Here is a 21,228-nt window from a genome sequence, read left to right as displayed (position 1 = left end):
GGAGGGAGATTTGAGACGCTCTGACACACAGGGAGGCCATACGAAGCCGAGGCAGGGACTGGAGGTATGCACTGACCACCGAAGCAGTGCCAGGAGCCACCAGAAGTTGGAAGAGGAGAGGACACCAGGACTGCAACATTAGTACATTTCTCTTGTCTTAAGCCACAAAATCTGTGGTTATTTGTTACAGCAGCCCTAGGACACAATACAACAACCCAAAGGATAATATGTTCAGACTTAACTTGTATTCTTTCTAATGGACAGAACTGCCTGGTTGAAATGGGACTTCCAAATGAATTTTTTGAGGTCTGTATTTACAATCCATGTGTATTTCTTATGACCTCATTGACTCCCTCAAGCAATGGGAACGTTTCTTTTAAGCAGAAGAAAATCACAGTTGGTATATGTATCAGACACAACACTCTGAAGGTAGCCTCTTCTCTCACAGGGTAGACAAATTGCAGGCAGCAAATTCATAAGCGTCTGGACTCTCAAAGTAAGTACACACCGGCATTCAGATATGTTTTGAGAAGTTTTGAATGTAGTGGCATACAGAAGTACAATTATTTGAACCAAGCCCTTAGGACTGTCTCTATGACAAGGCATAAAAACTCAACTCCAACTAGTTTAAGAGAAAAACAAGTTTTAAAATATTTTGTAACTGGAAAATACATGATGAGAAAACCGGACTGAAGCATACACTAGCCTTGAGTTTCAAAGCATGCCATAAAAATTCAACAGTGCTGATTCCTAGCTATAATGGCCTCTGTTGGTCCTTTTGTGAGGCAGATACCACATAGTAACAGGATGGCTCCAATAGCCTACAGTTGACATCATCCTTCTAGTTCATCATTGCAAAGAAAAGAGAGAGCCCTGTTTCTCTCTATTTCAAAGTCCTTAAAGACTACTAATTAGCTGTACTTGGGTCATTTATAGAACCCTCAACCAAGGAGATGCCATACCTCATTAGGCTTCCTGGGTCATGGCCTGCCTGCAAGACACACAAAATAGAGGTCACGTGTATTAGTTTCCTGTGGCTGCTATAATAAAATTGCCATAAACTTGGTGGCTTAAATCAATTGAATTGTATTCTCTAATAGTTCTGGAGGCCGGAAGTCAGAAATCAATCATCACTGGACCAAAATCAAGGTGTCAGCAAAGACATGCCCCCTCCAGAGGTTCCAGGGGAGATGTCTTCCTCACCTCTGCATTCCTTGGCTTATGGCGGCATCACCCCAGTCTCCAAGGTGGCCTCTTCAAGTCTCTCTCAGCTCTACCTTCACATGGATTTCTCCTCTATAGGTAGGTGCCGAAGTTCCCCTGGACCCCTCTTATAAGGAAACTTGTGACTACATTTTGGACCCACCCATATAAACCAAGATAACCTCCCCATCTCAAGATTCTTAACTTCACCACATTTTGGCCATATGAGGTGACATTCACAGGTCCCAAGGAGTTAGGACATGGATATCGTTTGGGCGAGTGCCAATTTTCAACCTACTACATCATGTCACAGGCACTACTGCAGAGAGAATAGGGTCCTGGTCATCCCAAAGGGAATATAAGCATGCAAGACAGTAATGGCAGCCCTTATAGGCAAAAGCATGGCCTCTTAGTTAACCCTGCAGCCGCTGGTCCTCCAGCTACAAGGAAGTCAGCACACATTTGAATTGCCACACAAGACAAACTGTTCTCATACCTGCTCTACCTTCAAGGGGGAACTAAGAAACTGATGTGGGGGAGAGAGACTGTTTTGGAGCAGATTTGCAAAGAGCGTCAAAGTGGATCCCAGACCAGAGGCATCAGAGCAGCCATGACATTAATATCAGCCACATCTGGACAAAGCCACGCCTTAGAAGTTAGACAGAATCAGCTGCTCTCAACTTGACAAGTCTGAAGTTCAAATACTAGCACGGAGCTGTGTTAATGGTAAAAAGAAGGAAATGTATTCATTCTGCCAGCATTTCTTCTCTGATTCCCTCAAGGCCCCAGCTGAGGAGAAGAGAAGGGGACCCTCAACAAACTCTAATTATTACAGAGCAAGAAGTTCTGAAACCAGGTTTGCAATGTTTTGTCTTTTTATCTCTATCAATCTATTGAAATTGATTAGCCTTTGCTGATAATAATTATATAATTCATATATATGGCAGACAGTTTAGAAAATTACAATAAAGTGTAAAAAGGAAAATCCAGGACACCCACCACATTGAGAGGACCACTGGCTATTTTACTTATTTCAAATACTAGATTTAACTTAAATAGAAAAATGAAAAAGAATGGGAGGTCATATTGAAGGAATGACTGAAATTCTCATTTCTTAACCAGATATATAAACCCTGAAAATATTCCTAAAAGGTCCCACTAAATTAAAAAAGAAGTTCTAATCGTGTAGAAAATAAGGTCATTAACATTGGTGACTTTTTATCACATATTTCTTTATAGATAGAACAAGGTTATATTTCCAGGTAGCAAAACTTAGATCAGCTATTTAAAAAGAATCAGAATAAACAAATCAAAAGAAGTCCTTGACAATTACAAAGTTTAATAAATCTGTTTCAAAATATTTTGAAATCTAAGCTTGGTTTAGCATGATTCTTAAAGAAATACAAAAGGGAAAAGAGGAGCATTTACCCAACAAAATATCACATTTGTAAGAGGAAAATCAATTGTGGAAAATAAAATAAACATCATTGAAAATTAATTATATCAAAACTATAATAAATCCTAAGAAATTCACACAAATAAAGACTGTGGCCCTTTGTTGCTTTCACTTTCTTATACTCAAAATTATCCTGTTTGTTTCATAGTTGGAGAACCATTTACTTATATACTTATTATTCATCTTTGTTTTCCCAAAGAATTTCTAATTGCATTTCTACTTTTGATAAAAAATAATCTTCATATAATTAACCACTTTCCAGTTGTTAGCCTTGAGTTGGATTTTTAAAAAAAATAGAAATCACTTTCTTCTTAAAGGCATTTTGATGGAAATTTCTAATTTCCTTTTGCATAATCTAATGAATTGTATATGTAAGACATCTACCTTTATTTAATGGATTCTTCCTTGAAACTGTGCTTTTCTTTTCCATGGTAGCCTTCCCGTGCTTTATGAATACAATATCATCTTTATATAATTTTTTTAAGTTAAACAAGCACTTAATTTATAAAGAAAACTACAGGACTTAACACGAAAGACTGCAGTAAACCTATGTTGTGGCCCATATACTGTTTGTTCAAAGTAAGAACTTTCAACTCTTCAACTGGTCAATTTTGGTATTTATCTCTGTATCTCTAAATCATATGGTTTTACTACTGTTTCTTGATTTTTTTTCGGTTAAAAAATATCATATACTGGCTCCTCTTTCAACCTATCCCTCTCCCCGATTAAAACATATACATTCTCCCATCCCAACATATAAAATTGAAATTCTCAATTTTTCAATATTGATTTATCATAATTCTGGTTGGGTATTCTGTTTACATATTTATGACTATGTCGATGCTATTCACAGATGTGCCATGAAGTAAGATATGTTTCTCAAAACAATTTTGTTTTTCTCGGAGTTAAAAATGATCTTGTCTTGGTCTGTTCAGGCTACTATAACAAAATGCCATGAACTGGGTGGCTTATAAAGAACAGATATTTATTGCTCACGATCCTGGAGGCTGAGAAGTCCAAGATCAAGGTGCCGGCAGATTCAGTGTCTAGTGCAGGTCCACTTCCTGGTTCATAGGAACTAGTCATTTCATTGTAACCTCACGTGGTAGAAGGGGTAAGGCATCTCTTTGGGGTCTCTTTTATAAGAGTGCTAATCCTATTCATAGGGGCTTCACCCTCAGGACCCATTCACCTCCTGAAGACCTCACCTCCAAACACCATCCCATTGTGGGTAAAGTTCCAATATGTAAATTTGGGGGGGATACAAACATTAAGTCTATAGCAAGACTCTTGTTTCTTTTTCTATGTACTTATTGCTAATTTGTCCCTCAATGCCCAATCGTGAGTCTGCTTTTTCTCCAAAAACATTCAAGCACCTCAGGTATCCCATTATTGTTATCTTCCTACAATGATATCTTCTGAAACTTTCATCTACTCCAGCCTGCTGAACAACCTGCAGCACAACTATTCCATAATTATCCCCCATCTTCCTCATCGTGGGCATATTTTCCTCCCACCCTCTTGGGTTGAAAACTCTATTTCAAGCCTAGTGTATTAATCACATACTGTTCACATACATTCCTTCATTTTCCATCTCTTAGTCTTTATTAACTTTCTTGGAGACTCAAACATATTTATTTCCTAATTTTCAATGACGCTGTCATTTTTACAATCACGTATTTTAAAAATAACCTATGAAGGCCCTTTTACAAACTGAATATTTATTTTTCCTTGTTTCATGGATACAATATCTTGTCTTGCTTCAGAAAATATTAATAACTTCTTATCTCTATTTCCTCCAAGTTCCTCATTCAATTTGCTTCCCTATCTGTTTTTCATAATGAGAACTATAAAGAAAACCAGAGCTGGGTACATGAATTGTTTTGTAGACTACTAGTCAATGTCCGCTGCTCTAGATGTGAGCCTTTGTAGTGGAGTCGCTAGCAATGTCAGTATCCTCAAGATTCCCTCAAGATTCTAGATGGACGATGGACAACAGGAGTAGATTCGAAAAGTCCATATAAAATATATGTAAGCATGAATACTACACACCGGAGGAGAGGAGCTGGGATCTCACTACATAGACTTATACTTAATTTCTCTTTTTTTTTTTTTTTTTTTTATAAATGAGAGTTCTAAGCTATTTCTGGGAACCCTGGTCCAATGGGCTTCCAGGTTTCCATCTTCCAAAATTAAACCTCTGTCTTCTTCAGTATAAGGAGCAGCTGTATTGCAGTACAAAAAGAGGAAGAAGCCCTAGGTATTGAACTGCTTCTTCTATTGCCTCCTGGTTTCTGTAGTTGTTGGAAAATTACCTGTAAATCTTATCTTTACTCCACTGAAGGTTATATGTATTTTATTCTCCACTCTGGTTTATTTTTAAGATGCTTCTCTTTGTCACTGGTTTCCAGAAGTTTGGCTATAATGTGTATAGATGTGGTTTTATATTATTTATTATTTTGGGGGTTTGCTGAACTTCTTAGTCAGATGACTAATGTCTTTAATCATTTTTGAAAGGTCTCGGCAATAATTATTATGAATATAGCTACCACTTTGTTCTCTCCCTTCTCCTTTTGAGACTCAAATGATATGTGAGATAGAGTTTTGAATGTTTCATATATATCTCTTACTTTTAACATTTTTCCCATAATCTCTCTCTGTACATCAGTTTAGATATTTCTCACCAGGCTGTTTTCCAGTTTACTATGGATCATCTATGGGTTTAATTCTATTGCCTATTCTTAGCTAATTTATCTGTTACAAGGTTTTGCCTTTTCACATGTCTAGAACATGTCACTGCATGCTGGCAATGGTGGATAACAGAACTGTAGAGATGCCAAATCATGCTAGTTCCACCGCAGATTTGGGGTAGGGGGAGGTGAAGGCAGGGACTGGGCTGAGCAGGGGTTGGGGTGCATTCTGGAGAGATTCAATACACTTCTCGTTTTTCTTTGTTTCTAGGGCATGTCTTCCAGGGTTTTCTGTCAGGAACTTGAGCATCTAGGTCCTCGGTCTTTTAAGACTGTGGGAGAGCCATTCCACTCTGTTTAGCTCAGATCTTTAGCTGCATGAGCCATGCATGACCAAAGTTTGGCAAACATCTTCAGCGGGAAGATTGAGCATGTGTTTGAGATCCATTAAGTCTTTAATTTGTGACAACACTTCTGTGTGACTACCAAGATCTCTGCTTGTCTCCTTCTTTGAGCAGCAGCCATCTACTGGAGGCTCAGCGTCTAGCTAAACCCCAAATGGTGTTATCTTCTCTCCCATTTTCTTTGTTCTTGTGGGCTTATGACATTTAAAAATGGCCTTCGGTACTCAAAATGGTGTGTCAGAAAAAAAACTGAGGTAATCATGAGTGTTCGATCCTCCAGTGTTTACTGAAGACCTACCATATTTTCTTGAATCTCACTGAGATGACTATTTGGAATTCCCTTATGTCATATTGTACTCCTTGGACTATTACTGTTTCATCTGAAGTAATTAGTTTTTGTTGCTATCTGGCTTTTACCACCATGGTTTTGATTTTGCTTTTCTCTGTTCTTGTATATTTCCAAACTTTCAAATAATGGTTCAGATCCTTCAAAAAAAACCTTCAAATTTGGGGTTATATATGACTCCATTTCTAGTGTTTGTGGTGTTTTTTCCTTCTACATATCGTTATTGCCATTTAAGTGTTACGTTTTTGATGGATGGAAGATCAGTATGTGGGTTCTCTCCATCCTCTTGAACCAGAAAATGATGGCTATCCTTTAAGACGACTTTTGATCTCAATGCTTCCTTATTCAAATGATGAATAAACATTTCACAACAAAAACTTTGAGAGGTTTTGGATGGAAATATTAACACAATCTCATATATAGTCATAGCTATTTTTTTAATAAATAGACTACTTCTAACAGTGCATATCTGATCGGGCAGCTTGCCTGTGTACCTTCTAGAGAATATATAAACAATAATTGAGTATACCCAAAAATTGAAAATGGGGTTGAACTTCAAGAACTAAACTGTTCAATCAACTCTGGTAAAATCATAGCAGAGCTCATATCCTATCCCTTGAAAGAGGCTAGCCCCCAGGCCAGTAAGAACTGATGCAAACAGATTAAACACTGTGACCTAATAAAGAAGTAATATACAGACTCTAAACGTTAGCTATGAGAACACGGCAAAGAAGAGTTTGATGGACATACATGAAACAAGGGACGTGCCCATCACAGCTATATCCATGGTGCCTCTATCCAACTCCATGACAGTTACTGAATAAATTAAGGTGACAAATGCTTTATATGTTAAAGAGTCACCAAATCAAGAATGTAAGTTCATTCACTCCAGAGAATGGTAGACCAGCGTGACTCACATTTTTTCATTTATATTTCTCCCATGCCATTCATTTTCACTCGGCCCCTAGGTAATTGGGCGACTTCAGCTTCCAGAATACATAATCTCCTAGCCAAACAAGAAACCCAGTAACTGTATTTGAAACGAAGGATTTTCCTGGTACATTGGCTTATCTATTTGGGTCAGCATTTTGGAAGAGGCACACAAATAAGGAAAATGGAAGCAGGGCGGAGAATTCTAAGCATACCCATCATTCAACATTTATGTCAGATTCTCAGGCAACTTCTGAAATAGAGGTAGAAATGCATTTTAGATAAATGAAATGGACCCTTCCATTTATCTAGCAGCCTGTGATTGTCAGACTGTGTTTGCTATTGTCTTAGAGAAATTTCCTGACTTTGTTTCATGAAACCAAATGATACACATGCCTAAGAAAAATATTCATGCATCTTCGATTTCATTTTTGATGCTGCAAATGAAGCATAAATTCAGAAATGGATAGAGAGAATTATTAAAAACTAAGGCATGTACAATGCAACAGACTGCATTCAATAATCAAGTCAGTATTACAGTGTTTTTCAAAGGCATAAAGACATTTCACTTCTACAGTGGTGGGGACCCATGTGTGTGCAATCAGGGTCTAGAACATCAGGACAAGCCTAAAGCAGATCCCTAAAAATACCGACTAATACACTTAGCGTGCGCTCTGGTGCCCTCCCCAGGGCCCCTTCCAGAACAGGGCACCTTCCTCTGGCTGCTCTCAGGGTTGGTTGATGCCAGCTCAAGGCTGTCCCCTTCTCTGGAGAATTGCTCTTGGCTGATGAGAGCTCCCTTGTCAGGAGAGTATGTTACCACAATGCCCAAACCCTAAAATCGGTAGCTAATAACTGAAGGATAACGGGGAATTGGGTATAAACCACCCCCTTGCCCAAAAGGGGACCAACTGAGTCTATTCATGCTCCAGAGTGCCCTTGGGATTAGGCTGATGACAGACTCCAGTTCCAAGCAAAAACCCTTACCTAGTTCCTTCCTCTGCTGTCTGTATCCCTCACTCCCCACCTGCTGAGAACACACCCGCAATACAGCCCAAGCACATGAACCCTGTCTCAGACTCACAGGAAACCTGACCTAAGCCCAGATATAAATCCCATTATAAATGAACAATTACATTCGCTGTAAGCCAGTCGTTACCCACAGGTGGCATGGCAGTCAGTACCAATGAGAATAATAAAGTGGGCAGTTAGTGATTAAGACACTCATCTCTGGCACCCAACATACCCAGGTCCAAAGCCGAGCTCTACCACGTACCAGCAGGGTGATCTTGGGTAAATCACATAAACTCTCCAAGCTTCAACTCATCATCAATAAAATACTGAAAATAACACCTAGTCCTTAGTGCTGCCGAGAAAACAAAAATGTGAAGAGCTGAGGACAGAGTAAGGGTACAGCCAATGCTGCCTGCTATTATTGTTGTTGATGTCATCATTATTTTATGACAAATCAGGTCATTAAAGTTATATCAAATAAACATAACGCCAAGTTTCAAAATATAGGGATAGTTTTCATTAAAGGAGGAGGAATCCAGGAGACATTTAAGCAGTGGCAGAAGAAAGAGTAAGTGGAAGGATGGCATACATTAAGATTTTCATGACAAAATGGACCGCAGGGATAATTCCTGAGTCTCCCCTCTAAAACGCAGCACAGAGAAAATTGAGGTCCTAAGAGGTTAAGTGGTTTGTTCAAAGTATCCCTGCTTTGTTATTTACGGAAATGTTAGATGCATGAATAAATGTGTTGGTGTGCAGTAGAAAGTTAGACTGGCCGGCCTGGCGAGGGAAGAGAACAGGGAACAGTTAGATGCGCCTCTAGGGGCTAGTCTTGTTTTCCCCGGCACTGTCAGGGAGAAAAGTCTAATGCTGCCCATACCTAAACGTCCAAGTTTCCTGCCTCTTCTTGGGTACACAAACTACATTTCCCAGTGCCCTTACACTTGGTTGAGACCATAAGATTAAGTTGTGGTCACTAGAAATTGTGCAGAAGGGAAGTGTGCCACTTCCTGGCATGGCCCAAAGAGATCTCTGCGTGATCCTCTCCTCTTTCCTCCATGCTGTCACTTGAGATGTGGTCTGAAGATGGAGGAATCATTAAGCTGACATCCTGAGCTCTTGGATGGCAGCATGGAACACAGCCCCAGAGTCTCCACGCTGGACTGTCACACAAGTGAGGAAGGAGACTTCTGTGTGCATGTTCAGAGACAGAGCAAAGGACGCTGTTAACAGCAGTTATCTGAACTCAATTAATGCTGTCTAAAACTAGTAATATCTAGTCCTCATCTAGATAAAATATACGTAAGCAACTATAAATCCTACAGGAAGTTACGAGAAGAGGAAGGTAAATGTGTTTGAATAAATGGGTAGATAAAATAGTTCTTGACAGGGAATTTTCACCAAGGGAACGGCTATGAGAGACTAGACTCTAGGGACAAATGCTTACATTATCTTAGATTCCCAACCCATCAATTCCCAGTCACTGTCTACTAAGAGACCATGAAATCATTGCACAGGGAGTCCAAATAAACACATCCGCCCAACAATGTCTGAAAAAAAGCAAAAACAAAACCAAAGAATTACAATGCATTCTACTGTGTTCCCTCATCTGCTCAGGAAACAGTCACTAAGAATGTGCTATCTACTAGGTACCACAATAGATGAAAAACTTTTTCTTAAAGGGTGAGATAGCAAATATTTCAGACTTTGTCAGTCAGTCTCTGTTACAATTGGTCAGCTCACTAATGCAGCAGCCACAGACAGTACATAAAGGAATGGATGAGTCTGTGTTCCAATAAACTTTATTAACTATGACCACTGGCAGAAAATATGCAAATGAGAGTGTGGCTGTGTTCCAAAACATTTTTTTTTAATTTTCATTAAAATTTATCTGAGCTAAACCGAGGATATGCCTGGAAGCAAGATCTCAAGAAATTGAGGAAATGCTTCTGTGTTCCAATAAAATTTTAACTTTGATCTGCAAGCCTTAGTTTGCAGACCCCTGAAAGTTTTTAATAATCATTATTTCTAAGATCCCTTCCACTTCTGCAACATTATGATTTTAAGAATGTATTTGATAAAGAAAGGCAGAAAATAAATAAAATTTAGATTCATGATTTTTGCGGACTACAGGGGAGACCAGTCTCTCCTTGTTCAATATAAGATTTAATTTGAAAAATGAATTCATGTGACTATCTCATTTGAATAGTTATTTTAAATTATTAATTAATATGTCCTTCTTTAAATTATACAGAAGAATTCCAGCAGAGAATAGTTATATCATATTGTTATAACCCATTAAAGAGAGTATTAGTAGTATAAATTGATTCAATTTATTTTAAACTTAATTTCATATTAATAAAAGAAAGCAATTTAAACTCAAGAATCCCAGCAGCTTCTTTAGAAATAGCCACTAAGGATTTATACATGTGTTTGGTTAAATATATGAAGAAATCTAAAGAGGAAAATTCTCTAAGAACATCAAAGGTCTTATAGATTTAATCAAGTAGTGTTAAAATCACCAACTAGAAAAGTGGCTTCCTCAAAGAAGTGGCTTCCTCAAAGTATGTGAAATCTAAAGTAGCAATCGAACCTTGGCAGCATTCCTACTTAGAGCCAAAAAACTCTTTGCTGAGTGCAGACGGGCTGCAGTCCACCCACCAGATGCCAGTAGCAACCCTCCCCACCAGTGGTGACAACCAGATGTTCCTGGGGGTTAAATAGTGTCCAGTTGAGAAACTTGCTTACAAATCGAAACCCAGTTCCCCAAACTCAAATGCACAGGAAATAAAGTTAACATCTATCTTAACTTTCCAGAGAATTTGCTACTGATATTGACCAGGTAGTCAAGAGATTTAATAGTTTTCAATTTAGAAATCATAGAGAGGCAGGTGGCAAATTGGAACACAGATTTCCATTTTTCTGCTTACTCCAGCAGTTGTAAGCAAGAAACAGGCTGTGAATTTCTTTCCCTCAGTAAAAAAAACAATATAAAAATGGATTTTGAGCTATTTCCCAAAACAACGTTAGAAAGATAGTGAGGTTAAATGAACTGCAGTCCATTTGCCTTCTTAGGAGCATCTACTTCAAGCCATCCAGGGTACGATCCCAGATGGGCAAATGTTGTGAATTAGTCTTGAGGCCAGCTGCATTCTTATATTTTTCAAAAAGCTTTGTTCTTGAAAAATAACCGCTGTGATCAAGGCAAGAAGAAAAGTGATGCTGAAGAGTTGAATCTGTTATTATGGCAAGAAATAGGAGAGACGCATGATGGTAAACTGCCCCATCTTCTATCACGATGCCCGAAAATGATTGGCTGTCAAGATGTGAAGGGTCAATTTCAGCACGTGGTGAGCTGCGAGGAATTTTATCACAGCCTCAGAGTGGAAAGAAGCCTCAGAAATGATACCACATTAATATTTGATTCTCTAGTCGTTGATGAAAACCAGGTTTTATTTCTTTAAATTAATAGCAATTCTTGGTCTTTGACTTCATAGGCTAAGGTATATCTGTTTAAAAAATGTAACACATTCCAAATACAGCCTTGTGGTATACTTATATGTGAATATTTTTGTGGTGATGACAAGAGATTTACCTCAAGTGGACAAAGTTCACTCAGGGTAGCAGAGGAACAGTGTCCCAACCCAACCCTTACTCAGATCTTTACTGCTTTAGAAATTCCACTGGTGATGTCTCTACTAGGAAGAAACAGAGGACGACACCTCTGAAGTGGGTTCTGTTGTCTCCAGTTCCAGACTCTTGTCAGTATCAGACTTGCAGTGAGTTTCACATTCTGAAGCGACCCCACAAAAGCTCATTTTTCTCATCAAGTGGATTTCAGCATGACTCCCCACGCTGAGCCATAAGGCGTGACCATCTTTGGAGGGCCAGTGTGCTGACTTCTATGTGGCACGCCGTCAGCTCATCTCCCATCCATCCCTCACTACTCTGGCAAGAATGACAGCTTGAAACCCCTCTTCTGCTCTCAATAAAAGACAGAAATTGGGATCACCGAGTCACCATGTGGAGACCACCTTGACCTGAGGAAGAGGAGAGGGAGAGGGTGTTTTAACGGGTATTCACGATGTTTCTGCTCTGCGCAAAGCCACACGTTGAATTTGGGGGTCACTGACAGGGTAGAGGGGTGTCCAGAATACTGTGAAAATCACTACAACGATTTTTTTTTAATGAAACTTTGGTTAACATCTGCTTTCTCATTATTGATCCTAAAACATTATCAAAGGATGTAAGAAAGAAATGGTTCAGTCTGGCATTCCCTGTACTGTCCTAGGATTCCCCTTCGGGCACGGGTGAGCACAGCTGTGTTACAGGACGCCTCCATCAGCAAGCATTTTCTTCCTGCTCCAGTCTCTGGGTTGGATGACTCTCTCTAGAATTTAGGGACAAAAAGTGAAGTTTACCTATACTCCACTAGTGGTCAGTTAAAAAAGGTAAAGAAAGAGTGAACATGTTACTAAACATCAAGGGATGGAAACTTTCACAGACAATTTCTGCCTCCTGCCACGTAACCTAATCTAACAACCTACTCTAATCTAATACTGAGGAGACAAAGAGAAATAAAACGGTCTTCACAGCACACAGAGTGACTTTTAATATGAGGCGATAGGTGCTAGTCATAAATAAAGGCTCTGAAGCTGTGAAATGCCTCAGAGCACCATCAGCCCAGACAGACTCAGGGTGGGTTACAAAGAAGTCACGGCTAACATGGGACTCAGGATTGGCGATCTTTCTCTAAATTGAGAAGAGTTTAGGGGAAAAGTGTTTCCGAGAGACAGGACAGCAAGAGCAAAAGCTTGAAGTTGGGAAATAGAGTCCAGCTTGGGAAGCTACCAGCAGCCTTACATTACAGACAAGCTGGGAGCGTCCGGGGTGATGTGAGTGGTAGGGACAGACACGAGCAATGCCAGCTGCCACCGGGAAGTGGACGCTGCTGTCAGGCAGAGGGGTGAGATCAGACACAGCTGGCCTCGCGTCATATAAGGCTAATCTCTGATGCTCATTTCTGACTCTCTCCACTCTTTTGCAATTTGCTTGTCCTCCCTGGTCTCAAGTTTCCCCATTTTCCCATGTTTAAACAATTTTCTATCTTTGGAGAGAAAAGAGAAGGAGAAAATTATTAGCCTGAGATATCCAAATCAATCCAGATGCTCCCTGGTAGAAAAGAACATTTCTATGTATAACATAACTGAAGGCATACAAGTCACAAACGCTTCTGTCACTCATGACCTAGAAGGATAACACTGCCCAGCTGGGTTTCACTAGCCACACTAAGCGTTTGGAAGCTGGCTAGCCCGAATGAAATAAGTATGCTCCCAGGGCAAATACACACCAGACTTTGAAGACTTAATATGAAACAAAAAGGATGTGACATCTCAATTCCTTGTAATGTAATGAGTATATGTTGAAATGATGTTCTCTATATGAGCTAAGTTAAATACATTATTTAAAATAATTTCCCCTGTTTCTTTGTATCTCTTTCAATGTGAACATCACCAAATAATCTTTAATTACCTATGAGACTCATGTTGTTTCTCACGGACAGCGCTCTTAACAGCAGGATAGCCCTTTCTTTAACAGTGTGCCTATTCTTTTTGTCATCCCTGGAGAGAGTCATTTACATTGAAATAAAATATTCACAGAAATTGACAAGACAGCTTTACTGCAGACAAGTAAGAGAAAACCGTCAAGAAGAATTACGCGCTTTCTCCACACTGAGTAAACAGTAGGCTACTGAGCAGTACACAGAACCACAGAATGTGAGAAGGGGAAGTACACAGTTTGCACCAATCTTTTTAGGCCTGAGTTGTCAAGGCCACCATTGAGAAAGTGCCTGTCTTCTGGCATGGCCCAATGCACAGACTGTACTCTTACCGGGTGGTGATGCCGGTGGGTTTTCATACTTCAATAATAGTTCAATTCTATCCATAACCTCCCCTTGGTTTCTACCACAGGCAGTCATGACAATGGGAAAAGCACAGTATCCTTGCACGAACCATAATATCTTACACGTGCTAATGGCAAATAAATCTCCCGATTTTTTGCATCACTTTATTTGGAAATAAGATCAAGAAAAGTAGCAAGAAAAGCACAATGGACTCGACAAAACCCTTCACCTAGACTCTTAGATTTCCCCCATTAGAATTTTATCACACTTGCCTTATTCTTTCTGCATGAGTGTGTATATATGTAGTATATGTGTGTGTATACACATATACACACACATATATACATATGCACATATTATAATTTTCTAAATCATTTCAGAATAGGTTGTAGAAATGAAGCCCTTTATCCCTACATATCTTAGTAGGTTTTTTTTGAAGAACAAGGACATTTCCCTACATAACCACATTACAGTTATTGAAGTCACAAAATTGATATTAATGCATTTCTACTATTTTATCTACTACACACCTTAAAATTTTGCCAGTTCTGCCAATAGTGCTCTTTATAGCACAAACCATTTTTCCCCCTATTCCAAGATGCAGGATCAAGTGTTTCGTTTGATTGTCAGATCCACTTTTTTCTTCTTTATGATGGAATAGATGTTCATTCTTTCTATGCCTTTTATGACTTGATGAATTTTGCAAAGTACAGGCAGGTTTTTCGTAGAATGCCTCTCAGTTTTGGTTTGTGCGATGATTCCTTATGATAAAATTGGTTATACTGTTTGGCTAGAATATCACAGAAGTCTTGCTGCATTCTCAGTGGATGCTTAAACTCTGTCCCAATCCTGGTGCAGGTACCTTCGAGTAGCTGGCGATGGAGGGATTGGCCAGGTCTTTTCACTACCAAGTTGCAAGTTTGCCTCTTGTAATTAATAAGTATAGTCTAGGTAAATACTTTGGTGCTACGTAACTATCTTGGTCATCATCAAACTCTTACCCATAAGTTTTAGCATTCATTGGTCATTTTTGCCTGAAATTTTTAGTGTCGTGGTTGCCAAATGATGATTTTCTAATTAAATCATCCTTCAATATTTATTAGTTGGCGTTTTACATTAAAAAGATCAGTCACTTCTGCCTTATTTGTTCTTTCATTCATTTATTTTTATATTAGTATATGCTCATGAACTCAGATTATTCAATGTCTTATAATCTGATACCATTGTTATTTATTTTAATAATTAAATTATCCCAGATTTATTCAGCAAGCCCACCTCAAGCTGGCTCTTCGGTCCTTCTGACATGCCCTCATTCTTTGAATACTTCCTTAATTTCTGAAATAACAAAGTCTTCCAGGATTATCAGGACGTTTGCTACCAAGGCCCTAAAATCAGCCACTTATCCAAAACAGCGACCTCCGTTCCTTTTAGTGGAGAAGTAAATTTAGACACCAAGTACTGTATATTAAAGTGTACACTGCTACTTTCTAAATCCTCTAAGCAAAGAGAGCTAGGAAACTAGGAAATCAATGAATATGTTCGCATACATACATATCTCCACAGTCTACTCTTTTAACACACACAACATGCCAGATAATATATTATACCAGGAAAATGAATATAAGCATAATATATAATTCCTATCTATTGAAAGGTCTATATTTTTTTAAATAAAAGATTATTAGAAACCAGAGCTTTAAAATGGAACTTTGGCTAAGCAACTGATCATTCTGATTTCTTATTAATACATTATCATTTACCAACCAATCAACTCATTTAAAGATTTTAGTTACATACTAAACTGCAGAGGAAAAATAATTAATTCACTGCCCAGCAGGATGAAATGATTATGATGATAATTTATTATTTATTGTCATCATTTTTAAAAAACATAAGCAATTAACATTTGTTGAGAAAGCACTGCGCCTTATCTTTTGTGCACGCCTTAACTGATTTAATTTTTGCAATGACAGGATGGGGAAGGTAGTGTTTTGTGACTATTTCACAGATAACCATGAAATGGGAGTCATGGAACTAGACCACCAGGTCTGCCATTTTCAAAGACCTTGCTTTTTACCAATATTAGCTTTGCTTTGTGGGACTGGCTTATGTTAAGGCCCTAGTGAATAAAAGGTCTAATATTAAGCCCTAACTCTAATGACTCTGAATGTTCATAAATACCATCGCAAAAAGAAGAAAATAATATAAACTTTTTTTTTCTCTCCAATCACTTCTTAGAACTCTAGTACAGGTGGGTGACATGAAAGCTGGTTGAAGAACTTCTTCCAGACTACACACAGCCCCAGGACTTGCTCATCAGAGAGTTCCAGAACCACAGGGAAGGAGATATTTATGCCATAAGCCTCTCCTTCTCTAAGAAGACCCTTTCAAAAGACTTGAGGACAAAAGTGGGCCTTTGAGGTTTAAATCTGCCACTAAAACAAATACTTTATTCAGACATAAACATTTCAGTCTCCTTCTCCAAACGATAAACACAAGCGGAGGTAAATTGCATTTTTAATCTATCATTACTTATTTTTTTGCTACATGTGGTTTTTAACAAATATATTCATATTTGTTTAATTATGAATGATAAAGAGGAAATAGGGGTGTTTTTCTAAGGGAGTTGAGTTTTATAAAAATATGATGGCTGAATGCACCGAACTAAATAATCAATGATTATTCTAACTGGAGAATAAAAGGATACTCACAGAAACCGAGGAAGTGTCCTTTGAATTATCAATCATTTGAAGAAAAGAAAATCAGATGATGCCCATGAAAGTAAGGGGGGCCACACCATAGGTGAAAAGGGCCAGCTGCGAATTAAAGCAGGTGACGACTCATGTCACCCTGGGGCCTGACCTAAGGAAGGTCCCTGCTTGGTCTTCATTAATACCTTTACAGGCATCTGTCTTCATCCTCTCACACAGTCAGCTACTTGGGATGGGAAATGAAAGGTTGAGAAAAATAAATTGTGCCTACCTGGATCAGAGACAAATCCTCAAGCTGCAACCTGAAGAGGTAGTTTCTACAAAATAGAAAAAGAGAGAAGTTTTATTTTTAATAGATCCCAAAAATATTATGGTTCATAAAAATCATAAGAACAAAGGGAAACAAACAATTTAATGATTTGGGGCTTCCAAAGAATCTTCCTGCTAAGAATGTGTATCGCACAGCTGTCCTTGGACCTCAGAGCTCAAAGAGGCATTCAATATGTCAACGGACACACATTTGAGATAGGTGAGACATTAAGGAACGTGTGTGTGCGAGAGAGAGAGAGAGAGAGAGAGAGAGAGAGAGAGAGAGAGAGAGAGAGAGAGAGAGACGTGAGTCTACATTATTAATTGGCTCTCTTGATCTACATGAAATGGAGAAAAGGACATGGGTATTCGGTTCCAGAAATGAATTAAGTAAGATGACAGAAAACCATTCTTCATGACTCTTCATTCTTACAGATCACCTACATTCACCATGTTTTATAATTAAGACACGTCCAGGTTTTGAATTCAACAATGGTCTTCATATTACAGTGCTCTGCCTTGTAAGATGGATTCAGTGTGTAGTAAGTTTAGAAGCAGGAACTCAAAGAGTTAAAGTCAGCTCTGGCTGGTCAAGTGGGAAACCAGAAATCAGTAAGAAGGAAATGATCAGATTTCAACACCAAAGGGAAAGCGCAGAGAAAACCGCAATCGAGATCAACAGAGCACGGGAGAAAAATCTATACGTATCAGTGGCACTGGGTTTTTCACCACATTATTGTGGCTTTTAGAAACAACGGATTGGCCTTGCTTGGGTGAAATGCTTTGGTCTCTAACTCGAATCACGAACAAATGCCTCCTTGACTCCATATAGATAAGAAACTGGTACAGGAGCAGCATTCCAGGGGTGAACGGAGGGGATGGTCAGCCCAGGTATAGACAATAAAGACGGGGAGAAATTGGCATATACTAATGGAAAAGAGATCCTAGGAACACATGATTGTGGGAAGGGGACTCTGACGCTGAGTTCAAGGTTACACACACACACACACACACACACACACACACACACACACACACACGGGCTAGTTCAAGGTTATAGCTATGAAACTAAAAGAATAATAAAATTTTCCCAACACTTTTGTAAGAAACAAAAGTAGATTACTTTCACTATCTGGAGAGGTATGTAGATGTCAGAAGTAGACACGCTGTCCCAGTAGAAGTAACAAGTGACAGCCAAGTCAGGCCAAGGGCGTAGCCTAGAGTGGACCACGAAACGTGCCTACGGTGTGGCTAGGAAAAGGGGTCACAAAACTGTGGAGGCTGATATCCCATGGCATGTGTGGACACACCGCTGGAGGACGAAGAGGGACTAAGTTCCCCTTTGGGATGGCCTCATGTGTCCCAGGCATCATCCCCTGGGCACTCAGGTACTTCACAATTTGTCCCCCGCCATGGGGTCACTGCCATCCTTCACTTAGTGAAAACTGCCTCCTCCAACCACTACAATGGCCTCTTTGCCACACTTTCTGTCCCTCCAATTTTACCTCTGAAATAATGCCAGCCAAGCATTATATCAGAAGCACGGCTGGCACAGCCCGCCTCCATCACAAAGCCATCTGGGGCAAACATCCCCTCCTTTATTACAGTGGAGTCATAGCCATCTACGAAGAACCAGAGGAAGGGTGCCCTCAGAGAGCAAATAAAGCAGCAGAGTCCAGCTTTATTTAGCTGGGCACCATGTGGAGGCAAGGCTTCCAACAGAAGCTTCTTCCTGCAGGGGAAGGGGTTCACATAACCTCAGTGCATGTCTGAAAGAGCACAGTCCAGCTGCCAAGGGAAGTGCCCTGGAGGTTGGCTTGCATTTGAAGAGTTGCCAAGATCTCACCTGATGTGAAACAGAGACCAGCAGGACTTCTCTAAGAGAAGTTAGAAATCTAGACACACACAGAGATAAGTCTTTCAGATGCGGGGCATACATGTGGCACCAGAGTCAATGGGTCGCCATAAGTTAGTCATCACTTCTGAGCCCATGGCTCCCAATCCTGGTCCTTAGGCTGGTTTCCTCAGTGGCTTTCTGGCTGTAAAAGTTCCCTCTGCTATGGGAGACAGTATTGTTGGTGGATCATAATATTTGTGCAAATACCAAAGCTCTGCCACCACACAACGTCAGGAAGGGAGCTTCCACATGCCATGTATCTCAGTCTTCTCATCTGCAGGATGGAGCTAACAATCATGTCTGCCTCTTGGGGTGGTTCAGGAGGTTTCAGTCCAAGGAAAAACATGTAGAATGGTGTCTGACCCTATTGTAAAAACTCAAATAACAGTAGCTATTTCCAGATAGTTTATGAAAAGACATTGAGAAGACATTTAAAAGATTTTTAGAGAAGTCTGTCTTGTCATGGTTCTGGAAGCCAGTCATTACACTCTTTTCAACTCACTGGTTCTTTCAAGAAATACTTTTTCTGTAAATATTCCCCAGAAAAGAAACCCTTCATATTTTTATTCAATGAATTACCTGAAAGCTTTGATGATATTGCAAGACCATCTCCCAGCCCACAGACACACCCTCTCCTGCCCAGTCCACATGTGCATGCCCACACTATAGTGTGGGAATGTTCTAGAAAGGCAGCTCTCATACGCAAAGAAAGAGCTGGAAGTGCCTTCACACTATTAAGGAAAGAGGATGGTGGTGTCCGCGATGCTCTGCAGAGCTCTGGGCAGGACACCTGGAGAGAAAAGTTCACAGTCCTCTCCCTACTTGGGGAGAGAGTTGGGGAAGGAACATGGATCCTTCTCTGAAACTCCTGGGTCCAGTTTTTGTGTTTTCCATCAGGGAAGTGCTATAGGCTGAATGTTTGTCTTCCCAAAATCCATGATAAAATTCTAACCCCCAAAAGTGAAGTTAGGGCCCGTGGGAGGCGTTTTATTCATGAAGGTGGGGCCGACATGAATAGGACATTGCCCCATAAATGAGGCTCCAGAGATCCCTGGCCCCTCCCACCATGTGAGGACACAGAGCTAGAAGTTGGCCATGTGCAGCTCGGTGGAGAGCTCCACCAGAACTGAGCCATGCTGCCACCCTGACCATGGACTCCCAGCTTCCAGAACTCTGAGGAATATATCCCTGTTGTTTGTAAGCCACCCAGTCTGTGGCATTTTGTTACAGCAGCCTGAATGGACTAAGACAGGAAAACATTGATTCATGATGACAAACATGCCACAGCTCAATCTACATTACCCAAGCAAATCTAACTCTGCTGACCATCCTTTTTCCAACTGCAGGTCCCAAAAGTGTGTAAATGTAACCCTCCCTACCCTCAGCCATTCCCAGTGGGTTTTAACCTCCTTCTCCGGACACCTGAGAACTATGGTACCCTCACAACTATTTCATCACTGATAACTCGGTATGCTAGACGTGAACAGAAAGGTAGAGAAGAGAAGGAGGCTGCCTTGGAAAAATGTCACAGTCATTATGAGGTACCATCCCCACCACCATCCTAATGAAGAGAAGCACCAAAGAGCTGAACTTTCCCTTTGGTATTTTTTGGGGTTACAAAGTGCAAGTTAGTGATTTTTTTTAACCCATCTTCAAATTTTTGACCTAAAAACAATCAGAACACAAGAATTCCAGAGCTAGGTTGTCTATAGAGACATGGGGGTGTTGTCTATACCCCCTCAAATAGTAGATGGGGAAATTTCTTCAAATTAATAGGTGTGGTGTGATTTATCCAGGATTATTATGATGCAGAGAAAGTCCTAGAATTAAGACCCCCCCACACACACACACACCTTGATGTTCCTTGTCCTGTTGTCACAGACGGTTTCACCAATCAGTCATCCAATGTCTCCTTCCTAATTTCACTGGCAACAAACACACACTACACACACACACACATACACACACACACACACACACACACACACACGGGGGAGACAGACAGAGATACATTCAGTAATAGTTCTTACAATTCAATTATTTCATATCTTCATTGTTCAGCCACAGGTATATTTACAAATCATTCAGAGATGACTCAAGTCTTAGCATGGCCACTGACAAGCTTTCAATTCTAGGTAATTGAATGTCACCCCTGAGACTGAGATCCGACTGTGACATATGTCTCCCCATTAAGAGAACAAGTTAATCCTACTGGTCTGGCTGATTAAATGGTGCCTCCTTTCTCCATCCTTATTTCTCATAAAGTCTTCCTGAAACTGTTTACCCATGCTTCTTTTAAGAGTGCACAAGTTTCTTCATTTAAGAAATAAGAGAGCTCAACTATATAATCTGTCAGTATGTTT

General features: G+C 39.8%; 1 protein-coding gene across 3 annotated transcripts in view; it reads right to left on the bottom strand.

The window, feature by feature from the left end:
- The window catches only part of SEMA5A (semaphorin 5A), a 427,518-nt gene that overhangs the window by 199,034 nt on the left and 207,256 nt on the right, over positions 1-21,228 (bottom strand). For all 3 annotated transcript variants that reach the window (XM_081053769.1, XM_081053771.1, XM_081053770.1), the window contains one exon: positions 16,931-16,976. In XM_081053769.1, the coding sequence (XP_080909895.1) occupies positions 16,931-16,976 (46 nt within the window). The remainder of the gene's footprint in view (positions 1-16,930; positions 16,977-21,228) is intronic.

This window comes from Rhinolophus hipposideros, assembly GCF_964194185.1.
Source record: "Rhinolophus hipposideros genome assembly, chromosome: 7".
Taxonomy (NCBI): Eukaryota; Metazoa; Chordata; class Mammalia; order Chiroptera; family Rhinolophidae; genus Rhinolophus; species Rhinolophus hipposideros.
This window is presented reverse-complemented; position numbering and strand designations above follow the sequence as displayed.